The sequence below is a fragment of the Pteropus alecto genome, unplaced genomic scaffold (assembly GCF_000325575.1).
Source record: "Pteropus alecto unplaced genomic scaffold, ASM32557v1 scaffold57, whole genome shotgun sequence".
In the NCBI taxonomy this organism is placed as follows: domain Eukaryota; kingdom Metazoa; phylum Chordata; class Mammalia; order Chiroptera; family Pteropodidae; genus Pteropus; species Pteropus alecto.
Genome location: NW_006442508.1, coordinates 5780176 through 5801380, shown reverse-complemented (window position 1 = coordinate 5801380; position 21205 = coordinate 5780176). Strand labels below are relative to the sequence as shown.

At 33.7% G+C, this 21205-nt stretch overlaps 1 protein-coding gene across 3 annotated transcripts in view; it reads left to right on the top strand.

The window, feature by feature from the left end:
* Positions 1-21205, top strand: part of GABRA4 (gamma-aminobutyric acid type A receptor alpha4 subunit) — a 64379-nt gene that overhangs the window by 11999 nt on the left and 31175 nt on the right. For 2 of the 3 annotated variants that reach the window (XM_006922471.2, XM_006922472.1), the window contains exons 3-8: positions 1109-1176; positions 2184-2404; positions 2531-2613; positions 5720-5863; positions 7258-7410; positions 13568-13827. In XM_006922471.2, coding sequence (XP_006922533.1) covers positions 1109-1176; positions 2184-2404; positions 2531-2613; positions 5720-5863; positions 7258-7410; positions 13568-13827 — 929 coding nt within the window. The remainder of the gene's footprint in view (positions 1-1108; positions 1177-2183; positions 2405-2530; positions 2614-5719; positions 5864-7257; positions 7411-13567; positions 13828-21205) is intronic. The other variant, XM_006922473.1, reaches the window with a different exon arrangement.

Sequence of the window (21205 nt, the reverse complement as noted above, 5' to 3'; positions counted from 1 at the left end):
ACATAGGGAAAATGATTAATCTCTGTATTCATTTGCTCAGGATGCCATAACAACGTACTCCAGACTGAGTACTTAAACAACAGCAAGTTTGTTTTTTCACAATTCTGGATGTTAGAAGTCTAAGATCCAGATGTCAGCAGGGTTGGTTTCTTCTAAGTTTATCTCTTTTGCTTGTAGATGGCCATTTTCTTTCTGTGTCTTCATGTGGTCTTTCTTCTGTGAGTTCCTGTGTCCTAATCTCCTCTTACAAGGACACAAGGCACATCGAACTAGGGCCCACCCTAGTGAGCTCATTTTAATTTAATTCCCTATTTATAAATCCTAACTCCAAATATGATCACACTTTGAGGAACTGGGTGTTGGGAGATCAACATATGAATTTGGAAGGATCATAACTTAGCCCATAACAACCACTTCATGCACCACCCCATCTGTCGCTGGGATTTCTACAAGTTCTTTTCCATGTAGTTTTAACAACTGTCGCCCTAAGATATAAACATGTTTCCAAAAAGATGGCACTTTCAGAATATAGGCTCAGGGGTTAAGTCTCTGTCCACTGACCCTGGTTATTATTGTCTATATGGCCTTATTTCTTATCATTCTCTTCCTTACTTGCTTTGCTCCAGCCCCACTGGTCTCTTTTCTAGAATATCACTATTCTCAGCTCTCCGAAGGTGCATTCCTTGCAGCCGTTATGGTCTTTTTCTTTACCTAGTAGCTTAGTTCCCTCTTTTTAACAGCTCACTTCTTTACTAAAAGCCAATCAGATGATGGACTATAAAAAATCATAAAGGCTAAAAGCTTTTGTTCCCTGCACTGCCTGTCTTAACAGTACTTGGGGGTGATGAAGAAACAAGGTCCCTGGTAAGTAATTGAGTATTTTTTATTCTGTTTTGTTTTGTGCCTGTAAGTAAACACTGCTTTCTGGTTTTGTTGTTCTTTTGTCTACATTTTTTTTTTTTGTAGGGATGCATTATCTCATTGAAAATTTAAGATGCTTAGAAAATACAATATATCATATCTGTATTTACTCTTTAATTTTTAAAACCCATCTTGCCTGTAAAATTGGTAATTATTTTTTCACACTTATTTACTTTATACTAATTAGGTCCTGTTACAGAAGTAAAAACTGACATATATGTCACCAGCTTTGGACCTGTTTCTGATGTTGAAATGGTAGGTACTTGGAAAATTTGATATACCTTTTGAGGTGTGAAGAAAACAAACAGAAAAAAAGGCAATTAATATGTATTTTGCTGTCAATCACACAAAGCTAGAAACAGCCTAATTAGACTCAAAAATTTTATAAAGAATGAGACATTGAATTTGCATTTCAGCTCTAATACCTGAGTATTTTTTGACTTGGATTATTCTCAACAAAGAAAATAACTTTCCTATCATTAGTCTCCTTAACATACGATGCAATCTTGTATGTAGTATTTTTTTTTCTTTAGAAAGTTATTGAAGAAGAGAAAATTAGAGAGTGAAATTAGTTTTAATATGAAACTTTATACTGTAGTCATAATTACATTTGAGTCAGTGTCCATGCTGACTCAGTTGCTCATTCTTCATCTCCCTCTGCTCCTTTTCTCCCTTGCTCTCTTTCATGTTTAAAGAACTTAAAATACCAAGCACTGGTCAAGATGAATTCATTCGTTCAGTTGTGCTCTCTAATATTAAATATGTTTATTTCAAGGTCAAATAACCCACTTCACTTTTTTCCCTCGACTCTGGGCTCCTAGGTTACTTTTAATAGATTTTAAGAACATAAAATTTCTTTTTCACATATTTTACTTTGTCTTAAAGAGGTGCTTACAATTTTATGATTCGTTATGCAATGATATTTGTTACATATTAAGTAGTTTTGTTACCTGATCTAAAGTAAAGTACAACTGTAATTACCTGGTGTTAGAAGTTTTATTAAATTATATTAATTATTTCTATGTATGACCATTTATCTAATAAATATAGAAAATTAAGTTATCAAGATGGACATAACATGTTTTAATTGCTGAGAATCTTTTTGTTTCATTGATTTAAGAAAATTTTTGCTTTGATTAGTTTAGTTTGTATTTGGGCTCATTTTCTTTTATGAGTGGGAAAGAGGCTCGAATTTAATGCATTTTTTCCATATTTATGTGTATTCATCTGTGATTTGAATATGTAAAAACTAATTTCCCTAGGAATACACAATGGATGTGTTCTTCAGACAGACATGGATTGACAAAAGACTGAAATATGATGGTCCCATTGAAATTTTGAGATTGAACAATATGATGGTAACAAAAGTATGGACCCCCGATACTTTCTTCAGGAATGGAAAGAAATCTGTCTCACATAATATGACAGCTCCAAATAAGCTTTTTAGAATTATGAGAAATGGCACTATTTTATACACAATGAGGTAGTCATTTTTTTCTTTTTCCTTCTTCCCTTTTTTCCTTCCTTCTTTCTTCCTTCTTTTGTTTTAGAGATCTATAAATTTATTTTTAGAGAAAGAGTTTATACTAATTGTATTTTTCCATCATAGACTCACCATAAGTGCAGAGTGTCCTATGAGATTGGTGGATTTTCCCATGGATGGTCATGCATGCCCTTTGAAATTTGGGAGTTGTAAGTTACAATAAAAATGTCAGAATTTATGATTATCTGATGTAAGCTAATATTTATATATGTGCATAGTTTTTTTATAATCCAACATTTAAATCATTGTCCCTGGCAATAACTGTCCAAGATTTGACTTTTAGGAGAAAGTTTATTATCTAATATATTTAAATAAAGAAGTAAAAACAACCCTCTATTTTCCCAAAACCAAAACCCTATTTCTGCAGATAATTTAAGTAAACTGACTCATAATAAATAGGTTAGTGGGCAGTGGCGAAATTTAGGGACCTTTGAACTCCATGTATTGGTAGTGGAACATAGCAAGTGTAAATTATTTTGTTTTTTGTTTCATTTTGTTTGTATTTTACAGTTTCTGTTACAAGCAGAGTCCTTTATGGTACACTTGAAAGAAGGTCAAAGAAGGTCCAGAGTTTCTTGACATGACATAGGTAGAATAACATAAGCAGCAATGTTAGTTTTGAAGTGGCTGAAGCACGACAAGAGCATAGTAGGAGGTGTGGTCTGATTGTAGACAGAGCCAGATAATATAGTACCTTGCAGATCACATTAATGACTTTGGATTCTATTCTAAATGGTATAGGAAGCCTTTGGTAGTTTTTACTAAGGGATGTGGCATTCTTTGACTGACATTTTACAATTTCAGTTTAGCTGTTCTATGGAGAATGGGTTGTAAAGAGATTAGAGTAAAAGCAGAGAAGTATTGGCTTAGACTAGGATGTACTGGAGGAGAAGTTGTGAGATAGATGGATTTGGGATATTCTGTGGAGGTGAAAGCAAAAAGATGAAATGAGTTGGTCGAAAGAATATGGAATTCCTTTCCCCTAGACTCCTTCTCTGAGATGCCAGAAAAATTTGATTGCCTCTCTAATGTCAGCCTCAAATATTTGATTTAATCAGAATCTACTAAAAATAGATGCCGGCTTTTACTATTGCTTCAGATTCTCAGTCGCACTGATTGTGAAACTGTTGCCTGCTGTTATCATTGCTCATTGCTTAACTTAATGAGAATCAGCAGTCACCATTCTTTTTATAACCTCTAGTAAGCACAATATTCAGTGGGCTAACTTGAAGCTAAAGAGAACCATTTGCTCCCTGACCAGTGACTTAATGAGAGAAGATAAAAATAGAAAAATAAATAGACAGAAAAGGTGATCTCACTGGGGCCAGATTTAAAATCCATTTGTGCTGTAATGACTTAAATTTCACCCAGGTAGTTCTTATCCAAGGGTTTAATTTTCCCACCCATCCCTCTCTAGTTCTCATAGAGAACAGTCTTCAGAGTGACATGGACATAGTGTTCAATCAGGACTTGTACAAAACAAAGAAATCACTCCTTGGAAGTTGATGTTTTGGGATTGAGAATTAAAGAGAGGCACATCTGTTGATCACCTTCACCCACTCTACCTAGCCCTATCTCCAGCCTCAAATATTGAATCATTAAGAAAAAGTTTATTCTTGCAAGGTAGGCTAGCCAAGAGAAGGATACCTGATTTAAAATATCATGAGTGGTAACATAGTATTCAGGAGCTTTAAGTGTATGATTAAGCATGAATATACTTCAGGAGATCAATGCTGACACATAACTTTATACTGCTAAATGACAGCGTAAACCTCATTGTTTATTTTGCAAAGTTGTTTGTAAAGATAATCTCCTTAGGTACCAACTCCTTTTAGAGAATTAAACAATTCCACCGAGGATTTACTGTGCTCTAGCCATTTTAGGAAGGTTTGTGGAGGGTAGTACACAATTTATCTTGGTTCTTTTGAATTTATTTGTATGTGAGCCAAGTTACCTGCTCTGGGTAAACTGGTAAGCAAGCAGCTGGTCTCCATTTGCGTTGAACACCAAATAATTGAAAATGAGTTTAAATTACTGCTGGGAAGGATGTGTAGAAGGTGGAAGGGAAAATGTCCTGATCGTAAGAGTTTAAAGGTAGTGGAACTGCTTGTATGATCACATTCCCTGCAGGGCTTTTCATATAGCATAACCAGTCTTCACTGCAGCATGATTCCCCAAACAATATGGATATTGCCCAAAGGCAGAGTCTAGATTAGGTTACCCCTGGAGAACTCTCCCAACAGCAGCATTTATTTTTGTTTTTGTTGCTGTATTATCACAGGCAGCATTTGGTATGTTTCTAATTGGCAGTGTTGCATTAGGATGAAAGAAGTCAATACTGGTCAAGGCTGGAAGTGAATTGAAATGGAAACATTAAGGGAGAGCTCGACCTGGTGGGAGTCCAAAGAGGGACTCGACCCTGGAGCCCCAGGGAGCAGGTTCTTATCTTAGGTCAGGGGAAAGAATTCAAGAACAGGACAAACAGCAAGCAGGAAAATGCAGTTTTTATTAAAGTTAAAGTACACACCTTAGAGGAAAGTGCTAGCATCTCAGAGAGAGAATCTACACTGAGCTGTCTCTATTATGAGCTTTTGTTTTCTTGTCACAAGATATCTGGCCTATTTCCCTTGCCACCTGCAGGGGAGGTGGTGGCTCAAAGTCATCTATCTTGTCTCCAGGCCTTGGCTTGTTTCTCATGCTGGGGTCTCACACTTGAAATCAAAACAGAGAGAGGGCTGAGTAAGGGACAAGGGAGAAGAAATTCCAGAGCTTCAGGAAGAGGGCAAAGGAGAGCAAGGGACTGAGGAGAAATACAGAGCTCATCTTGGGGCAGGGCCATGGGCGGGCGGGGCCAGTAGCAGGGCGGGGAAGGGTTTGGGTAGGGGTCTTCCCTAGGCCAACTATCCTGCCCCTGCAGTTTGACAGTGCTTTTGGAGGGGGAGGGTTATCATTTTTGCTTTTCTACTGCTTATTCTTTGTATGGAAACATAGGCAATGCATTAATGCATATTTATAGTATTTTAGTTACTTTAGCTTTAGTCTTTCCTCCTCTAATTCTTTGGCATAAAAACAAGAAATATATAGGGCTGTTTATTTAATGTCTACAGTTCTCTAACTCTTAAGCATGCTTAAATAAATTATAATCGTTTTCATTTATTTCATTTTTCTTGAACATGTGTAATATTCTTAAGTGTTGACCATCAATGCTGGCCAAAAGGAGCACTGACTCTAACCACATTCTGTGCTCTTATTCAGATGCTTATCCGAAGAGTGAGATGATTTATACCTGGACAAAAGGTCCTGAGAAATCAGTAGAAGTTCCAAAGGAATCCTCCAGCTTAGTTCAGTATGACTTGATTGGGCAAACCGTATCAAGTGAAACTATCAAATCCATCACGGGTGAGATATTTAACGATTAAAGTCAATATGCTAGTTGGCATTCACGATTGTCTTGTCATAGCTTTTTCATGGAATATCTAGCACTTTCAGGAGATAACGAAAGGATTCCAGAAATAGAGTTGATGCGTAAATCAAGGTTCAGGATTTTTAAATTTGTATTTATAATCTTATTTCAGTTTAAAATAAATCTGAGTTGATGAGATGCGAGTTGGTTTTCTTATTCAGAAACCAAAGTCTGTAATCAAATATATTAAAATTATTTTTTAACAGAATTCTTAGATAGGAAGTCTGACCACTGATTTTTAGACACTGGATTTCCCCCTTTTTTTTCGATGCTTTCCCTAAATCTTTTTCTTTCGATTTTGTGGTGCCACCCTCCCCCTCTTTTCAAAATAAAAACAAAATATAAAGCTTAATATATTAAGAGTATAGATTAAAGCTGTCACATGAGTAGATGGATGCTTATTATTGACGTTTTTGGTCTGCATTTGCTTTTGGAATGTGAATGAAAGAATTGTAGGATATAGTTTTGATCACATTTAATGAGAAAAATTGGCTGTTCTAAAACTATTCATTACATAAACATATCTCCAGGAAAAATATGTTTTTTTAAAACATTCATTTTCTAGCCTGCAAGTAAGTTTGAAACAAGTAGGATTTGAGGCTTCTGAATCTTGGGCTTCATAGAATGAGAATAAGGCTACTGCTTCCTAAGTAACTCTCTTAATATGTTCCTTTCAGATATAACATTAAAAACATTTATCAACAACTCCCAAAAATCTTATGGTTCATTTTGCTTATTAGCTTATTAGTTTTTCTCTAAATGCCAGTATAACATGCTTGAACTCAGAGATGTTATATACTACTGAATGTTATACATGTCCCTTTTTATTTTTCTTCATATTACATAACATTTAGAAATATAGCTCTTTCCTAAAACTAAGACAGTAAGTGAGTCTCCTTATGCATATTGTATATATAATGTTTATCTGTGTATTTCAATTATTTCTAAAATTAAGCTTTGTGCATGTGTATTTACATTTTCCTAGAGATTTTCTATAAAAGTTAGGTTTAAATTTTTTTCTCAAAAGATGTTAACTTCTTTCGCGGTACTAGACCTTTAAAATAGAAAGCACTAAAAGAATATTTTTAAAGTTAGGGCTTAATTTATTAAATTGCTTAATCGCTACATAGAACAAAAGTATATTTCTGTGTAATGATATTCAATATCATTTTCCCCCTAGTTAGAAACTACATAGTTCTCCATGCTTGTTTTCTATGCAGAACACATAATTTCTTTGCCTAGAATGATTTTTGTTAATCTGAAATATGATTATGAAGCCACCGGAAAAATTGGCTGCACAATAACACATTTCCTCATGCTTTATTTGTAGGTGAATACATTGTTATGACGGTTTACTTCCACCTCAGACGGAAGATGGGTTATTTTATGATTCAGACGTACATCCCATGCATTATGACAGTGATTCTTTCGCAAGTCTCATTCTGGATAAATAAAGAATCAGTTCCAGCTAGGACCGTATTTGGTAATTGCAATTCATTTCTTGGGTATTTTTATTCATATTACATTCTGTTCATGATTTCATGAGAATAGCTCTTAGATATTATTTCTAAGAATATATTAAACAGTAATATATTAGGGTATACTGAGTAAAGGATCATATAAAGTTTCATTTTTACCTAGCCAATACCAAAAGATAAGGCTTGGGCTGTTCACCCTTCCTTTGGGGCCCCGTCAGTTTTCTCTTATTGCAACCAGGCAGGTAAAGAGCAAGCATGAATCTGGAGCTCCTAGCTTAATACTGTGTAATTGAATTAAAATCATATCTAAGCATTAAAATGAAATGCACTGGGAGCTTAAAATAAAACAAATAAAAGTCATGGCTGAACGAATATGAAAGCCTTAGAATAATTTGCCTTTTATTGAAGAGGAGCAAAATGCAATGGTTTAAATGCATTTAGTTGGAAGGTATTATATGCTTAATTTATTAGCTCATTGTTACATTCTATCTACATTTCTTTTCTGAGCACAGCATATTTTTTCTTTTTGTTTTTATATTGCCTTTCTACATACCACATTTTAAACTATAAAAATCCAGAATACATGAGTTTTAAATTTTTATAACTGTTTGGCAAGTCTTTTACATGTCAGACCTGCTTTTAAATAAAAAATTAGTTATAATGATCTTTATTTAATTTAATATATTTCTCTATTCTTTTTATGTTGATTGTGAGTAGCAAAAGCATTCTGTAGTGGGATAAGAAGGAAAATGATCAGAATTGCTCTGGAATGGAGGTACAGTCTTCACAGGAGATGTCAGTCTCCCTCTGCTTTTTTCTACTTGGTTAGGGTCAAAGCCGTGGTATAATTGCTTTTATCACGAGAGCTGAAGGGATGCTGGGGAGAAGGAATAGGGAAGAACGTGAGCTTCTCATCCCACCTCCCTCTTAGAGAACTGATGATAAGGGTATCTTAGTGTCTTCAGTGGACTTAAATGTGGGGATATTTTCCATAGATCCCCCTCCCCCATTTAATCTTAGAGAAGGTATTGGAATCCTACTGGGGAAACTTACAAAGGGTCAATGTTGGGAGCAGGATGCGACCTCAGGAAGGCAGTGAGCATGTACAATGGTATAAACTACTTCACAGAGTTGTGAGCGTTCAATTAAAAAAATAACTGCACATTGCAAGTATTGAATACATTTTAACTTTTAAAAATAGTTGTGAAAGAGAGAAAACAACAAATCTGTTTTGGACCACAATAGATTGGGATTTAAAACCAGAATTTTAAACAATTTCTTCAATTAAAAAAATAAATAAATAAATTTTTAAAAATAAAATAAATTAAAAAAATAAAAAAATGAAAATTGAAAAATAAAAATAAAATAAAACCAGAATCTGCCATGTATTTTCACCATTCATAAAATTGCGATAATATATCTTTTCTTCATAGACTAGTGAGAGTTTGGCTTTATGTCCAGCAACTCATTACAGGGTACATGGAGCACTTAGGACATGTCGTTGACTCTCTCTCATACTTCTCTTATGTAGGGGAGATTTATTTTGTTCTAACTTGATTTCCTCGATTTTTAATTGTTTTTAAGAAAACACCATTCTATTGTATAATACCAGGCACACTGCTAAGTTCTTGATGCTCGTTATCTCATTTAGTGCTCACACTAAGCTTGAATCTTTACATACCATGTTTAGAAGCAGCCTGACTGGGCAGAAAGCATCTGTTGAGGCAGAGTACCAGATCACAGTCCTTAGTATAAATGACATTAATATTTCAGAAACTATCATCGCTGAAAATGAAATCACCTGTATACGTATTATCATCTTTTCTCTATGGTCCTACAGAACTTCTAAAACCGATTTATATTAAAACTTTGTAGCTGAAATTTTTCAAAATTAATTTAGGGTTTATTTACTATATCTCACAACCATCATAGAAAATATGGAATTATTATTGGTGCCTCTAATGAAGAGGTAACAGAGTCATAGGGCAGACTTTGGAGCCAGGCAGCTTACGTTATAACCCTGTGTCTACCACTTTTTAGCTGTGAACCCTCGGTGAGTTTCTTTTGCCTGTTTCCTCATGTGTTAGAACAGGATGAAATTTCCAGGGTTGCCCTGAGGATTAAATGAGTTAATTTGGATAAAGCACTTGGAACAATACCTACCACACAGAAAATACTTTTTAAGTGTCACTTATTATTATGGTGTTCAAGCTGCCATCTACCTCATTTGAGAATCACTACTTGATACCATAATGTATATGTTCTCTATATTTTATTGTTATTGTGATTGCTTGATAAGCTTTGAAGACTTTCTTGATTGACTACAAACTTGTAGCCACTCTTCTGTCTCACATGTCCCCAAATAATAGAAACGTCCAGTGCTGTGGAGAGGGATAGCATTTATTACAGCTGTACCTATCCGACATTTCCTATCCAGATAAGAAACTGTAAGGAAATTAAGTAGCATATAGTAAGGATACTGGTAACACCACTAATAAGGATGATAAGATTTGCCATATGCTGATAGGGATCATCTTATTTAATTTTCACAATAATTCAGTGAGGCAGGGCTTATTAATATTTATGGTAAGGAAAATGACCCAGAGTGATTAAAGAACTTGTATAAAGTCACATACTTAAAAGTGATGATCGAAAACAGTTTCTATCTAACTTTGGGGACTCTGCCATTTCTACTCTGCCATTCTGCCTTCACAGAGGGTATGGTGTGGGGCCTTGTGGAAAATTCCAGAGCTGCTGAGTAAGGTTGTATGTATATGTCTAAAGACACTTTGTGGATAGCATTTTCCATTTGAAATGTAACATTTGCCTCTGTCATGTGTTCATGTACCGAATTGTTGGTTTTGATTGACCAGGTCAATTATGCCCAATAATTAAGTCTTCAAAGGCCTAAGATATGTCAAAATGGTAATAATTAAACTTCAGTGAAGCTCTAGATAGTATTTACCTAAGGCACCTAAGTTTTAAGTATTTGAGGGGACTTAGCAATCTATTTCATATGAGATTTAGGTAAAAATTTAATTCTAGGCTAGTATTTATCTTTCTTAATTCTCATTTTCTTTTTTACTCAGGTATTTACTAGAGATTATAAAAAAACAAACCCCCCCTCAAAAAAAGTGTAAACATGAGAAGTAAAGAGCTAAATTCTCCCCAAAGACCCTCTATCTCCAAAGTTTTATGCCTCTAAGTTTCTAATTATTCCAGTATAGTAAAACATTAAACCTGAGTAAATGCCAGCTGGCACATCTAAATCATTACTGGTTCATTTTCTAGGAGTGGGCAGCCAAAATTTTACTCTTGTGTGCAGTTTTAGCCTACTATTACATTTCCTCTCCCAGCTCTTGGGCCAACCAATATGGTACATAATCAGCATCCTAAAAACAGGGACTGACATCTCTCCTTAAACATGTCAAAAATATTTTATGGTTATTGAAATGTTTTCAGGGGTGGATGCCAGCTAAACCATTTACAACATATGCACTGTCTTCCTAGATGCAGAGAAAGCATGGCTTCTTATCTGAAGGGTTGGCATCTGTTTGATATGTTGGTATTTATTTAACCAAATGCTCCACCTAAAGCTGGTGAAATAAGCACATCCCTGTCGTGCTAAGAGTTCTTTAAATTTTAACTCCAAGAAGCCATAACTTTTTAATGTCTAAAGTTATGGCCACTTCAAACTCTTAGCTAATTGTTCATGACAGTTACTTTCCTAATTTTGTGGACAGTCATAAAATATGAACCATAATATCTGGAGGGCTGCTATACAAACTTTAAAATCAAGTTGATTCAAAACAATGAAAGAGAAATGGAAACTGGTCACATAGGCAACATTTTTTTGCACTATGTACATAGCATCATTGAATATCTTCATGTCCCTGGTGATCTACCCTTTTAATAATCAGAAAATAATATTTGGGTTCATGCTCAATAATTGTATTAATATTTTGCTTACTCAATATTAATAAGGAAATTTCTTTATACGATAATAGGAGAAGATGAAGAACACTACTTCTGGTCCTTAGGATAAGTCGTTCTCTTACCAAAAAATGTTCAAAGCAGCTTGAGGAATCTTAAGTTGATTATAGTTGAGTCTGAGTATCATTTTTGGTTATCACATTATTATGGTCTCTGTAGAATTTTCTGAATTCTGAGTAGTATTCTTATTTAGACTGTTCATATTTTATTTTCAAGTCTTTTCAGCATAATTCCTATGATATTAGAGGAAATATACCTAAGAAGGTTGTAGAACATTTTTGAATACTTAACAGGCCATTAAACTTAAATTATTATGAATAATAACAAAAACCTATTTATATTAAAACTTTGTAGCTGAAATTTTTCAAAATTAATTTAGGGTTTATTCACTATATCTCACAACCAGCATGGAAATGATGACATTTTTCTGAGATTTAAAATGGAGGACTTAAATTTATAAGGTCTTTTTCTGACATGAAGTCCAATAAATTTACAATATTGCACTTTCATATATATTTAGGTATCTATATGTTTGACCAAGTGAACACATTTTAAAACCTATTTTTACTAATAAAATGCTAAAAATATCAAACTTTTTAAAAAAGAGAATACAACCACATTCTTATATTTCTCTGTATAGTTTATGGAATGTTTTTTAAAGATCTATAGCTCATACACTACACAATAGCTGTAATTTTTCATGCTCTAAAACACTGGCAATTCAGAAGGGACTGGAGAGAAAATGATGAGGAGCTGAAAAAAATGAGTTTTTATTTACTGTGCATTTATCATGTGCCTGGCACTATGTGATATATTAAGGTAAACCCTGAAGCAATGTTAGACATGTCTGCCCTTACGGAGGCAACACCCAACCAATCAAGTTGTAGAAACAAGGTTTACATAACGGAGCAATTATGATACAATACAAGGTAGAATATAATTAAATGCTGGGGTGAGGAGACAATAAGACTTCTCTCTAAATCAAAATATTACTGTTGCTTTGTTGTTACACGAGGCTATCTCTTCAGGTTAACATGTATTGTTTGGCTTTCAGCTAGGATTTGGCATGGATTAGAATATATAGTTTAGATGCCTTCATCATTGTTGTCATCATCATCATCATCATCCTCAAACACCTGGGTGTGTCAGTTTAGGAGCTCTTCTAGGCATTATATAGAATAAATTTAAATGGATATAGCAAATCCCCATAGAAATTTCTAAGCTTGACTAGATAACATGGATTAGGTATACGGATAGGTAAAGATGCAGAAAGGAGCAACTATACAAATATTAGCATCCTTAAATAATTCATGTCTCTATAGTTCCAGTGATAAGTGGAATTTTTCCATTGAGAATGGGAACTAACCTTTTTCCAGGCTGAGGAGAAGGTTTTCCTGGAAGTGATATGATTCAGAAGCCTATTGATTGAAGAGAAGTACCTCTATTCTTGTTTTAAATACTTTCCTCTCAACCATAAATTGATGGGTGGTAGATGTCTATATTTTTAAAGCCAAATTGTTCCAGAAATATATTTTTTCTGGGAATACACATTTATTATTTGATATAAATTAAGGTCTTTCAAAACTAGTAAATTTGTTATTTTAATTCAATAGGTAATATTTACTTAAAGATTTTAAGTATCTATAATTTATGCTTTTTATGGTAGTGATTCTTAAGAGCCATAGGCCATGTCTACCCCAGAAATTCTGATGCTCCAATTTTCAATGCTACCAACTTCCGACTTCTGGTTGAGAATCAGTGCTTCAATGAGTAGCACTTTCTGTTAGGCATGTGTGTTGAGTTCCTCAGATATATCAGCTCAGATACTAATATCCACCCAACATATATATGCTAGGTGCCCAACATACTTTTAATCTTTACTGCAAACCCAACAGGTGTCAAAGCCCAGTGAGTTTTCATAACTTAATCCAAGGTACACTGAGTCAATAATAGAAGAGCCAGGATTTGAACCATATCTGTCCCACTCCAAGGCCTATGTTAATTTCACTGAACCACTAGGATTAGAATCTTCTATCAAAAATGTTTGGGTTGAGTTATTATCAACTTTCTTACCCCTACCCCACCAAATCCTTAGGACTTTTTGTGTGTTTATTTGTTTTGCATAGAAGTAATGGTCAAGTATTCTGTCTCTGTCCTTTTGCTTTCAAGGAATAACCACAGTCCTCACCATGACTACGCTGAGCATCAGTGCGCGGCATTCTTTGCCCAAAGTGTCCTATGCTACGGCCATGGATTGGTTCATAGCTGTCTGCTTTGCTTTTGTATTTTCGGCCCTTATTGAGTTTGCTGCTGTCAACTATTTTACCAATATTCAAATGCAAAAAGCCAAAAGGAAGACATCAAAAGCTGTCCAGGAAATTCCGGCTGCCCCCATGCTGAGAGAAAAACATCATGAAGCACCTCTGCAGGTATTTGACTTAATCTCCTTCAATTTAAGATTTCAGTTTCTTGATCAAATTTACTTTGCCAGGGGAAAAATTGAGAACTTGAATATCCCGATGAAAATTTGTAAGTCATTTAAAAATCAGAAAAATATGAAAGGATAATCATAAATTTAAACTCTAAAACTGTGAGTAATGGCTTAAAAATTAAACAGCTCTGGATGAGCCAGATGGAACTGGTTGTTTGAAAGTTCTTTTCAGATTTAAATATTTTTGACAGAAAGGCATAAAATCTTACTATTAGGAAAAACTTGTGGATATCTTTGAGAGTTTGGAAAAGCATTTTAGTAGAGTTTGTTTAACAAAGTAAAGCAGCTATTCTTAACATGGCCCCACATTGGAACTATCCCATCGGGTTGGGTGGGACCTGTGTCCTTGTATTAAAGAAGAAGATAAAACGATAAACAAGAAGATCCATAGTTGTAGTTGATATACATCTAAGATTGAGAGTTCTTGTTCTAAAGGGACAATCTAAAAGAATGTGGAAGCCTAATAAGAGCTACTGTAATTTACACTGGGCATTTAGTGATTCTGTGATTAAAAAAATAAATACATGTGACGTTTTCCTTATGGCCTCTAGTTATATAAAAATAGCAAGATAGTTATGAAAACAAGAAAGGAAACAGGCAGCTCCTTCTCCTTCTCTTCTTCACCCTCCTCCTCCTCCTCCTCCTCAGATATTCTGCTCTCTCTTTTACTCTCATTCTACTCAGCTCTCTTCTTGGATCAACTGTGTCTGTGGTCACTTATACACTTTATTGTAGTTACCACAAAAGGCAGTCTAAAATTCCTTTTGTCTGCATGTGCTCAAATCAAAGTGTATACAACGATCAACTTTATTCTCTATAGGTAATAATTCATTCTTTTACTCATTCATTTTTCTTTCTTTGTTTCATTCATTTAAAAAATAGACATTTAATGCCAACTATGTGCCAGACCCTTTTTATGATCTGAGAATCAAGAATATACATCCCACCCCTGACCTGACAAAACCTACTCTGTGGAGCTTTCATTTAGGTATGTAGGACACGAAAAAGGAGACAGACGGTTTTTAAAACATACAAAGTAAAATTCTTGGCATGTTAGATGGTGATACTGCTATGATAGTGCTGAAGCGCCAAGGGATATAGGAAGTTCTGGAGCACTGTGAGAAGGACGGATTCCATTCAGAATATAGGTGGTCAGGAAAGTCCTCCCAGAGATTAGGTTAGGTGTTCACACTATCAGGGATTAACTGTTTAGGGTTCTACCATTTTTAGCTCTGTACCTACATGGCTCTGGGAACTGATTCTCCTAGAATGGCATTGAATAGGTAGAAAAATTGTCGTTTCTCCACTAAATAAATTGGAACAGTTTACATTTTTCTCTAAAGGAAATCATTTCATCAAGATTTTCAAACTTATTAGTATAAATTTTGTATACCATTTTCAGTAAAAAAATAAAAACTTGATTATCTGTAGTTTAATTCTCTTTCCCATTCCCCATAGGAAGGCCTCTCTGCCTTTTACTGTTTTTTTTAAATTTTTTATTTTCTTTGCTTTGTTGTGTTAGACCTCTTGGCAGAATAATTCTATTTACTGTTCTTTTAAAAACATATATCAAGTCTTGGATATATGAATTTATTCACTGTTTGTTTTTAAATTAATTATTCATAATTTATTTTAATTCTGCCTTTTGCAGGTTAATGTTTTACTCTTTTTCTATCTTGTTGAGTTTAATTCTTACTAATTTATTTTCACAGCTTCTTATCTAATACTAAAGCTTCCTTTATTACAATAAGATTTCCTTTGCATGTAGCTTTGGCTGTAACTCATGACTTTTGATATATGATATTATCATAATTATTTGCTAAATATTCTTCACTTTTATTGCTATTTTTCTCTATAAGCTAAGAATTATTTGAAAGATAATACTAAAATTTCAAATGGGATTTTGTTTGTTTACTTAGCTCCACTGTTTATTTTTAGTTGTATCACATCATATTCAGAAATGTTACCTGTACAGATTTAAACATTATTGACATTTTCATTAGCCTCATGTTGCTGAAATCTTACAAATATTTAATGGCAATTCAAAAGAAGTGGATTTTTAGTTTTTAAATCAATTTCACTTAAAACATTATTATTTCACCCTCTTAATCAGCCACCTCTTCTCAATCTTTCAAATGCCAAAAATGATATGAAAAATTTTCTCACTAATTTTATAAGATTGTGTTAATTTGTTTGCATTTTAACTATTTTTGTTTTATATACTTTGATGCTATGATAGTCAACATGCAAAGATCTATAACTGCTCCATTTCCACATTAGTCCATGCATTTACTCATAAAATAACCATTTTATGGTCCTATATAATGCTTTTTCCTTTAATTCTCTTTGGTCTGATTAAATATTTTAAAATATTATATTTAATATTAAGTTTTGTAATACATTTTGATTGCTAAATTTTCATTAGTCTTATTTTTCTCATATAATTTGGAAGCTCTACATAATAGTTTTATATCACTAGTGGTTAACTTTAAGTTTTAAAAGAAGATATTTCTATTTATAATTTTTAAATAATTTTGAAATTATAAAATATATTGACTCTCCCATGTAGCTCTTAACTCCCACCAGACCCAGGACTGCTCAAAGATTTGGATATAGAGACATATTTTCTGTTTATAGTGAGTTGCTATAGTTCTCTTTTTCATTTTTGCGAAGTGATGAGACTCCTTGCACTTGTGTTACAGTGGAATAATATATATACTTGAAAGTACCATTTAATCAGAATAACACTATTCTGAAGAATTTCCAAAGGTGGGAAGAAAACCAGTAATCTATTTGCTCCTTGATACATATCTCTTAATGACTACAGCAATTGTCATCACTGGCAAATGCTTGATTGAACACATCCAATTGGTTAAGTCCACTGTGATTCAGTAACTCCTGCTGGCAGCATGGGCCACATGCTGTGTGCAAATGGCATAATCAAGATCAAGAAGATGAAATTTGTTTGTGAAGGGCATAGAGTCACAGCATTTAAGGATTGGCAAGGAACTTTATAATAAATGTTGTCAAAATACACATTGTATGCTTTATGTCCTCTACAATGTGTAACTATGTATGTGTAATAACTTAGATCTCCACAGCAGTTTACTTGAAAAATGTCTGTCTTCTAAAGATGGTGATTAATGGATTGGCCTACTCTTCCTCCTGATTCCAGATTGCTGCCAAAGCACAGTTGGCTTTGAAGTGTCAGTTGTCATTGAAGGAAATCAAGAAGGGGAAATAGTGTGTTAAGAGCAAAACATTTTTTAAATGCCCAGAAGTGTAAGTTTTATTTGTCGATGCAATAGAAAGCCGAATTGCAATATGGTTGTTTCCAAGAACTTGAAGGACAGGAAAGAATTGGAGAAGCAAGGCTTTTTCAGGGCCAAGAGCAAAATTTTAAAACATGTTACTGGAAAGAAATATTATAAAAATCTTATAGGGTTTGGAGTTTCAGTAGAGATTTTAATCAAGCAGGTGAAATTTGTTTTTCAAATATGCGTTCCAACTTCTGTGGCTATTTGCTTATTCAGTTAATACTGGCTTTGTTTAAAATGTGTTTAAACTCCTCTGGAATTGCTGTCAGAGTCTACAGGACATTTGGTAATTCGACAGTCCTTTTAATGAGCTCACTAGCGGTTTGGTTCATTGTTACCATATGTGACCTATGGACTGTTAATGGCCTGGCAGAAGTTTCTATTCTTTGGGAATTGGAAAGCTTATGTTTTATGCAATATTCATTAAGCAAGAAGAAAGTGCTGATTAGAAGACTGTAAGAGCAGCTATGGGCGGCTTGAGTATGTCTTTGGGCATCTCAGGAGGCAACACAGTTGTTCTGTTTTGGCTCAGCATTTCCTTGATTCTGCTTTTGACTCTATCCTTCCAGTGTTTGAGTTGAGCCCCATTCTTGTGGTTCTATCCTTCCATACCCTTGCTACTTCTTAGAGTACCCAGTCTCTCACTGATGCAGATGATTTGGACTAATAGGATGTTTTGGAAAATAAATAACTATAAAATGAAAAGAACATTTCTTAATAAAAATATGATTTAAAAATTATTTGAAAATATATTCTATAGTCCTTGTTCAGTCAGAAAGTATGTATTAATGTATACATATTATTGGATTTTGTGAAAAAATTCAATGACATAATAACTAACATTACTTGAGCTCTTAAATTGTATTAGGTACTATGTTATATGTTTTACATGTGTTACTTTATTTCAAGCTCACAATAACTATTTTGTAGATGAAGAACTAAAGCTTGCAGTTGTTAAGTGATGTATTCAAGAAATGGTAAATCCTATACTTAAATTAGTTCAGCTGTGTCTGAATGCAGACCTTATTCTCTTAAACTGTACTTTGTAGTATTTAATTTATGATGTCTATAAAGAATAGATGTTAGAATATGAATATATACATATATGTGGATCAGCCCAACACACTCTTTTGTTCACATTTCTGTTAATAAATAACAATAGCAAAATATTCTGAATGCTTTGTATGTGCCAGTAATAAGAACTTTTATAAATATTGTGCATAAAATTGAATTCTAAAATCTTGTAAAATATGTTCTATTTTTATCCATGTTTTAACCAGTAAGTATATTAATAATTAGGGATCAAGTAATCTTCCCAAAGTCATCTATCTGGTAAGTGGCATAGCCAAACCAGCAAACCCTATACTTTTAAGCCCTAAGCCTTAATAACTGGTTAGCAATTTTGACTGAGGGAAATGGAGGATTAGATGGATGAGATGGCATCATTCACTAGGATAGAGAAGAGAAATGAAGCATGTTTAATTAAGAAGCTAATTAGCTCAAGTTTAGATAGATGAAAATTTCCATAGTAGGACATTTTCTCCTATCTTAGGATAATGATGACTTTTTTCAAACTACAAGTGCATATTTCAGTGCTTACCTTTCCTTTCCCATCTGCCTAATTTCTTTGTCTATTTCTATTTCACTGTAACTATTCTTCATGGACTTTTCAATTTTAAAGCATTCATAGATTCTTACAAGGATGCTTCTAAAATAAAATAACTATTTGCTCTGCTTAGGGTTTTTAAGAAAAAAAGACGGTATAAAAACAGAATATATAAATAATTCAAGGTACACCTTGAATTCCATAATTCAAGAGCACTCATGGGAATCTCCTTTTTTACTATCCATTTTTCAATCTCTAGCCTTATTTTTCGTATTTGCTTCATTCTGACTCATCTCAAAGATCTCAAAGATATGGTCTCAAGGATCCACATCTACAAACTGGGGGTAATAATAGAACCTACCAGAAAAGCTTATAGTGTAGAGTAAATTACTTCATGCATATAAAGTACAGAGCAGAGTGGTTAGTATCCAGTAAGTAATAGCTGTGAGTATTATTATCCTTTATTCCTTTAAGTATCTTCAACATTTAAAGTACATGTTATATAATTTATCATTTATAATATCTGGAAATATTTTGCATGAACTGTTTCACATGTAATTGCTGTATTTACCTAGCTAAATAATGAGCTCTTTAAAAAACTGATCATGGCTTCATTCTATTTTCTCATACAGCAGGTAGCATAGTGTTTAATAGTCATAGTTGTTTATCGAGGGATTATAATGAGCTAACTATAGAAATCAGACAGTAGGAAATGTGGTGCCTCTAAAAACCAATATATTTATCACCAATTTCCAAAAACAATTGTCTTTTATGTAATATTTTTACTGGAGAAAATGTTAACATCAGGCAGATGTTAAGTAGAGAACTAGAGCGGGGTCACTGTGAGCATCTAGAACAGCAGATAATCATTCTTAACATTCTGAGACTCACTTGTCAGCAGTTGGACTTAGCCAGTGAGCAGAGAGAGAGAAGTGAGGAAGATGCTTTGAAAGTTAAAGAAAGAAAAAGGGCATCAGTAAACCTACAAGTTCAGCTGTGCATTATGATGAAAGCATAGTTTGCTGTCTTTTGGTCATTTTAGTCATATCATCTGCACAGATTCCAGTGATTGTGAGAGATATCAATGTTAAAAACAATGATTTCCCAGTGGTTGGTAATATATAAGCTTCATTCTGTTCTAACAGGGTGTACAAACTAGGTCAGTTTCAGATTTTCATTTCAATCATTCTCAAAGCTCCTCTTAGAAATGCTGCTTTTAAAATAGTTTAAGCTAGCATGCAAAAAAACTTTCATTTTTTCCACTTGTCCTTATTTCTTTCATATCTTAACTTAGTTAAAAATCTCTTTCCTTGGCAGTTTGAAAAAGGACATGATGCAGTACTGTCAGTTCACTTGACATTTCGGTGTGTTTGTGGCAGTAGTTTAATGACATTCTTTAAATCTTAAATAAATTGTACCTCTTGAAACCCATACCTTTTTCAGTACAGAATGTTCTGTAGTTAATAATGCTCTTTAGGCAATGAGTAATTGTTTAATCACACAATTATTAAAGTGTGTGATTTATGTGTCAAGAATATCAGAATTATTTTATCTCCAGCCATGTTTTTATCTGTTAGTTTTGTTATGTACCGTGTCCTGATTCATAAGAAATTATCATGTTGCTAACGTATGAGAACTAATCTCAGCTGGTCATTTAACAAGAGTTTACCAAGCAACTACCATGCACTCATCACCATGAAAGGCACTGAAGATTCAAAGACAAAATCTAGGAAATTAGTCTCGTGAAGGAGACAGGCTATTAATCGTGTGAGTGGTTATATTTAGTTTATAGAAGTATAGGCTGAGTGTTGATTTTAAAATAATTCAAGTATGCTTATGGTAGTGTAAATTTACTCTCAAATCTTCATTGCTACCTTAAATCTGTCTACTGAAATACTGATCTATCTATTCTATTACATACTAGGAACCTATTATATTCATAGAACACCTATTAAGTGTTGGTATGCTGGGAATACCGTGCTCACTCTTTTTGTAGACCTGACAGTAGTGGGGAAGTAGACATTAAATAATTAATTTCAAATAATTAAATAATGTAAATGTGCAAAATACTGCGAAGAAGATGTAGAGAAGGTAATTATAAATTATATCTAAAAGAGTTAAGCTAGGATTTCATAATAGTCTTTGAAATGAAAAAAGTGACAAGTTAAGGAATATCATTTAAAATGACAATGGGAGGAGAAACAATCAATTGTATTAGCTTACTGAAACAATATTGTGTGTATTTTGGTAATTATTGGTAATCACATGGGAAGAAAAATGCCAACATTAGCATTGTGATTGAAAATTCAGGCTATTTCCTTCTCTGGAAGGGAAACGCCATAATTTTAATGCTACATTAGGAAAGCTGGATGTATTAGCTAGTGTTCAAGAAA